The 6,406-nt window shown below is 42.0% G+C and overlaps 1 protein-coding gene across 1 annotated transcript; it reads left to right on the top strand.

The window, feature by feature from the left end:
* Nucleotides 1-3,760: 3,760 nt before the first annotated feature.
* LOC145564844 (uncharacterized) lies at nucleotides 3,761-4,605 on the top strand. Its single transcript, XM_081625021.1, has 2 exons — nucleotides 3,761-3,940; nucleotides 4,033-4,605. The coding sequence occupies exons 1-2, from the start codon at nucleotides 3,761-3,763 to the stop codon at nucleotides 4,603-4,605; spliced, it is 753 nt and encodes a 250-aa protein (XP_081481147.1).
* The last annotated feature ends 1,801 nt before the right edge of the window (nucleotides 4,606-6,406 follow it).

Below are 6,406 nucleotides of genomic sequence, written 5' to 3'. Positions count from 1 at the left end.
GGTCAGTCTCCACACTCCTGTTAAAAAGACTAAGAGCACCATCAAAGGCCAATCCCAGACCAACAATACCAGAATTGCGAAGAAGCATAGCCTAAAGAGTAGAAGACTGCAGACGCGTCGCAAGGAAAGCATAGTGTCGAACATTACCCGCCGAATAGACACCCAAACCACCATAAGCAAAAGGTAAGGTGGCAAGTCTCCATTGCCAATCACCAAAACCAAGCCCCGAAGCAGTTACAATGCGCTTCAAAGAAGCCCGAAGGGCCACGTCAAAGAAATCTGTGTCATTTCAAAAAGACAAGGAGGACAAGTGCGCATAGCAAAGTAGAGTTTGGAAACCCCAGTACACGTACGAAGAAGCAACAACTCGCATTGGGGATCATCGAGCTTAGCAACAGCATCCATTAGCACAATGGTCTTCGAGACTCTCTGTGCAACAAGCTCACCACAAAAAGAGGAATTAGTACTGACAGGATCACCCAACAACTTAACACCATGCACAGGGCGACCAATATCTGGAGGAAAGACACCGATGAGACGACTACGAAGGTCCTCTGAGGGCCAGAATACTTCCGTTTTCTCAACATTGACATGGAGACCGAGACAAGGTCCCTCCGCCTAAATCAACTCGAAAACCTTTCCTACCACTAAGGTATCACCAATAATAGTGTCGTCTTCTAAATACCATGCTTGCAAACATAAGTCAAAAGAATCCCTGATTTGGGCATACTAACGGATGAAGAACCAAAACAAAAGGCAAAGGGCCTAGAGGATCACCCTGTTGCACTCCCTGACATGACCATAAGATATGCTCCTCGTAAAACAATCTAGCTGGAGTAGGGTAACAGAATTCAACCCATCGCGAGAGAGCTAGACAACGGAGACGAACCTCACGCAACAAAGCCGAAACGGTCTACCAAATTAAAGGCATCCTGGAAATCCACTAGCAACATGGAGAGGCCAACATCACCGCCACCTGCCTCAACCAAACGATTAACAGTATGAAGAATAGCCTCACCACCCGCCGGCACCCCAACACTAAACTGAAGACCTCCTATATAGCTTTCCAGACGCGGACCAATCAAAGTAGCCCCAACTTTTGAAACTAAACGCCTCCAAACGGTACCCACCGCTATAGGCCGAATACCACCACCAGGCTTAACAAGTGGCGTAAGAGGAGCACTAGAAATATATTCTCCCAACTCAGCAGGACATTTCCCAGCAAGAAAAAGATTAACCACCTGAGTAATAGAGTCCACCAACTCATCAGAAATAGCAACTGCAACACCACTCAAACAATCCATAAGGTGTTGATCACGCAAGCCGTCTCTACCGTATGACGTACCTCGCGGAAAACCCCTAATCTGTTCCAAAACAACATCAGAAGTAGCAATAAGGTGCTGATCAACGGGAATATCCGGTAAGATAGGAGCCGGAAAGGAAAGGTGCTTAGCTTGCAAATCTGCAAGAGTAGCATCATTGTAAGGGGCAAGACCAGAAGACGAAAGAACCCTAACCGCAGTAGCGTAATGTCCTTCAGAAATCTTTCTCTTACACTACTTAATATTACGCTCGGAAAAATCATGGTCCACATCAGCATCCAACAAAGGTGGAGACACATCAGCCAACGTGTCTCGCACAAGCTACACAGAACCACAAGGCTCACACCAAGGACAAATAGCAGCGGCGATACTCTCTTCCTGTCACTGTCGCTTGACACCCGAAGAACACTCTCGACTACTCCTCGGCGAAAAGGTTTTAAGGACACAGAGAGGCAACACAAGCAATTGAACCCAATAAGAGATGTCATCAGGCTTGCTAATCACCTTATCAAGGGAACCCGCAAAAAATCCAAGCGACACTTAGGAGGGATAGATTTCACCGAACGAAATCGCTTAGATAGCAAACTATCAAGAAGAGCAACATCAAAAGCAAAATGAGGCTCACTAGGCACCCTAGGAACAGGATCAGATACCTCAGAAGCAGGACCCTGCGGTTTAGGAAAACCATAAAGAATAAACTGAACAACACAATCCCTAGAATTAGGCGGGCCTACAAAATCATCAGGACCAGGACCATGCCGACACTTCGTACGAAGAGTATGTGTCTTGAAACACTCCCCACAAAGCCAAATGCCCATACGACGAAAGGTTGACTCCGCCTCCAAGAAAATAGCCAAATTAGAAGAAAGAGAGTGCCGAGTCAAATCCCGCGCATTTGCACACCAATGACGATCACGAAGATGAGTAAGCAAATAAGCTTTAGAGAGCCCGTTACCCTGGCCATCATGACACCCATTAAGACCCATTATTATCATTATTATTATTATTTTTTTTATTGGCATTAGGTATAGGGAACCGTGGCATTAGGGTATATGCACTGTGGCATTAGTTATAGGAAACTGTGGCATTAGATATCATAGCTAATGCCACGGCAATAATGTTACCGTTGCATTAGGTATTGATCTAACGCAATGGATTATTGATGCCGTGGCATTAGGTGTCATATGTCGTTGCATTAAACCAACTGCAACGCCAGCAGATGCCACGATACATGGCCATTGCATTAGGCCTAATGCCACGGATTTAGATGCCTAATGCAACGAATTTGGGGGTTGCAATAGATTAAAAATGTAGTAGTGTACAACCTGAGAGCTGACTATGAGGAAGAGGATTAACTTGCTAATTATGAAATTTATCAGGCTAACTTTGACCGGGGAAGAGGATGATAATGATGACATTGAACAATTAAAGGAGCCAGAGGTTTTTGATGCAGAGAGTAGTGATGATGAGCAAAGGAAGGCAAGGGAAAGAGTGAAAGGTTTCAATTGTAGTATAGTAGAATTGGCACAGAAACTACAAGTTTAAGCTTCTAAGGGTAATTTAGCTGCACGGCAGGAGGGGAACAAAGGTGGTAAGAGTAGTAAACAGGCTAGGGATAGTAGTAAAAAGGCTGGGGAGAGTAGTAAACAGGGAGGTTACTGTTCTGAATATGAGAAATCCAGTGATGAAATTCACATACCAAGGGGAAGTGATGAAGAGGAGACAATTGGGGAAAGGAAGAGTAGGAGAGGCTGCTTGTAGGGCCTGAGACTAACTTTAATGTTTTTTAGTGGAAGGTTAGTCATAGATTTGAAACTAGGGATGACTTCAAGCAAACTGTTGCTAAGTTTGCAATATTTCAAGGTAGATATGTAACAATTGTCTCAGGAAATAGAGATAGGCAGCAAAGTATTGGTGTGAAATGCAATATAGTGTGTCCTTTTAGGTTGTATGCATCTTGGGACTCTTGGAGAGTTTTCTTTGTAGTTAAAACTGTAATGCCAGACCATAGTTGCATCAAAACTATGGAGAAAAACAAGCAGTTGAAAGGGTCATGGTTGGCAGAACAACTGCTTGATGTGTTCAAGGCTAGGCCTCACTGGCTAGCTAAATAGATCATAAAAACAGTCAGGAGAGCTTACATTGTGATAATTAGGAAAGAATTTTCCTACAAAGTTAAGTGGCATGCCCACAAAAAACTTTAGGGCTCTATGAAAGAGCATTATGGGAAAGTTGGTAGGTATCTTGAAGCCTTGAAAAGGTCAAGTCCAAACACACGGCTGGACTTAGTGACATACATGGACAAGAATAAACCACCTCAGATTTTTCAAAGGTTGTATGTTTGTTTTGAAGGACTGTAAAAAGGGTGGATGGAGGGTTGTAGAAAAATTATTTGTGTTGATGCTTGCTTCTTGAAGACATTCTTAGGGGGGCAGTTAATGTCTGTTGTAGGGAGAGATGGGAATGATCAGATGTACCCAACTACTTGGGCTGTTGTTGAGGGTGAAAACAACAGTTCTTGGGAGTGGTTTCTAAATAACCTCAGCAAAAGCCTTCAGCTTAGTGATGGCTCTAGGACTATGATTGTGTCAGATGAGCATCAAGTAACAGCTACAACTGTATTTGTTTTCCTTTTGGTTTTGTATTTACTTAATGTTTTTTTTTTGGTTTATGGTTGAGTATGTTCATTAATGTATGTTTGCTTAACTAGGAAATTTTAAGAGGGGTTAGTGTCACATTCCCTCAAGCTGAGTACAGACATTGTACAAGGCATATATTTGCAAATTGGCATAAAAATATCAGAGGTGATGAAATAAAGTTGATGTTTTGGAGCTGTGCAAAGTCATACAGTGAAGTTAACTACAAAGAGGCAATTGAAAAGTTGGCCAAAGCTAATGGTGCAGCTGCTAAAGGATTCAAAAGTTACAACCCAGTTGTATTCTGCAAGGCATTTATGAAAGCTAATGTGAAGGCAGATGCCATTACATCTAACATGCTTGAGACATTTAATGGGTATATCATTCAAGCTAGGGCAAAGCACTTGTTGTATATGTTGGAGGATATAAGGGCAGCTTTAATGAGAAGGTTGGTCATTAAGAAGCAGGAAATGGAAAAATGGACAACTGTGTTATGTCCAAGGATTCAAAAGAAGCTGGAAACAGAGAAAGAGGAAGCTGCTAACTTTGTGGTCATTCCTTCATCACAGACTCTATTTCAAGTGAGTCATATATTGGACACTATGTCTGTTGATCTAGAGAACAAAACTTGCACATGTAGAGAATAGGGCATGTGTGGGATCCCTTGTTGTCATGCAGTGGCTGCAATTTTCTTTTTCCATAAGAAAGTAGAAGATTATGTGGATGAGTGTAAAAGAAGGAGATGTACTTGAAGGCATATGGGAATTCAATTCCTCCCCTTGAAGGTGAAAGGAATTGGCCAACGTCAGAGTTGATTATATATTCACCCCCCATCAAATAACGTGGGACCAGGAAGACCAAGGAAGAACAGAAGAAAGGATCCATTTGAGGACCCTAAGATGCCAGGAAAGTTGAGCAAACATGGCATGGAAATGACATGCTCCCTATGTCAGCTAAAGGCTATAATAAGAGAAGGTGCCCAAACAGAGGAACTGCTCTACCACAAGCCCAAGATGAGCCTCCTACTAAGAGACCAAGGGGGAGGCCAAGGAAGGAGGCTGGACCATCAAAACCTATGCAGCCATCCTCTTCTGTTCATCTAATTGAAACAGCTAAGCCTTTAAGAATAGGAAAAAGGGGTAGAGTGATCAGCATGGGAGGCAACTTAGCTAGAAGTACAAGGGGGAGGGAAACAAGCAGGAGTAGAGGAAGGCCCCCTGCAAGTAGTAGAGGTGGGAGAACTGGAAGGGGTGGGGAAAATTCAAGCAGCAAGGGAAGGGGTAGTACCACACCAAGGGGAGGTAGCATGGGTGGAAGAGGATCGAAGGGTGGCAGAGAGAAAGGGAGAAATCAGGTCCCCTAGGGTTTTGGTGTTCTTATTGCATCAAATGGTGCTACTGTAACCAATGTAATGACACTAACTTCTTCATTACTTTGATTCTGTCATAATTGTGATCCCAAACTAACTTGTTTATTTGTTTCAATGCAGCCACCAGGGAGTTTAGGACCTCAAGATGTTTCAACATACACCACTTCTTTCTCCCACAACTTCAGTCAGGGTTCCTTAAGTTAGAACAAGTTGTAATAAGGTTGTATTAGTTTGTTAAGGTCAACATTATTCCTAAGTTTAGGCTATATTTCAGACTTATGTTAAAGTTTCTTCATATGAACAAGTTTGTGTTTGTAATTTGAACCATTTCGTGTTATGGAACATCTGACTTCTGTTTATATATGTTCCCTTGTTTTTTTTTCAGTTTGTGCTGATATATGATCTCTTTGACTTGATTTTTTAGTTTAAACCATATAAATGTATTAAACAACTTCCCAAAATGCAATAACATTGAGCAACAACAATTAAACCAAGCAAAATAAGTCATATATTCATTCATACTACCATGGTTACAAAAGTTCAGTTAATATCAGCACCTACACTAAAGCAAAGCCCTACTTACTTCATTGTTTAAGTCAATACTAAAGCCATGTCAATACTACTGCCCTGCCTAGCTGACATGTATGCCAAATTAAGCAAAACAAACCAACACTACCACATCTGAAAAATACCCAAAATACAGATGCCCCAACCAACCCCAAAACACTTATACTACACCTTCAACACAACCCCAAAAACTACCTACACCCCATCATCAACACAACCTATTTCATCAACAGCACAATGGTGAAAAAAGCCCAAGAGAAGACCAAAGTAAGCATCATCCTTTTGTCATTGTTGTTTTCCTCCAATTCAAACATCGTTTCAGTTGTTGCAATGCCCATCTCCTCCACCTCTGGAGTTCACGAACATCATCCACCTCATTAGCCCACTTGAAAAAGCCACAAGTCCTCTGCTCCTACAAATCACCTAAATTAGCGTATTACAACAACAACAACAACAACAACAAAAAACAAAAACAAAAAAATAAAAAATAATCAATTAGATGTGCAATTACT

The sequence above is a fragment of the Chenopodium album genome, chromosome 10 (genome assembly GCF_948465745.1).
Source record: "Chenopodium album chromosome 10, dcCheAlbu1.1, whole genome shotgun sequence".
NCBI lineage: Eukaryota > Viridiplantae > Streptophyta > Magnoliopsida > Caryophyllales > Amaranthaceae > Chenopodium > Chenopodium album.
The sequence above is the reverse complement of the archived record's forward strand: the minus strand, read 5'-3'. Positions and strand labels throughout refer to the sequence as shown.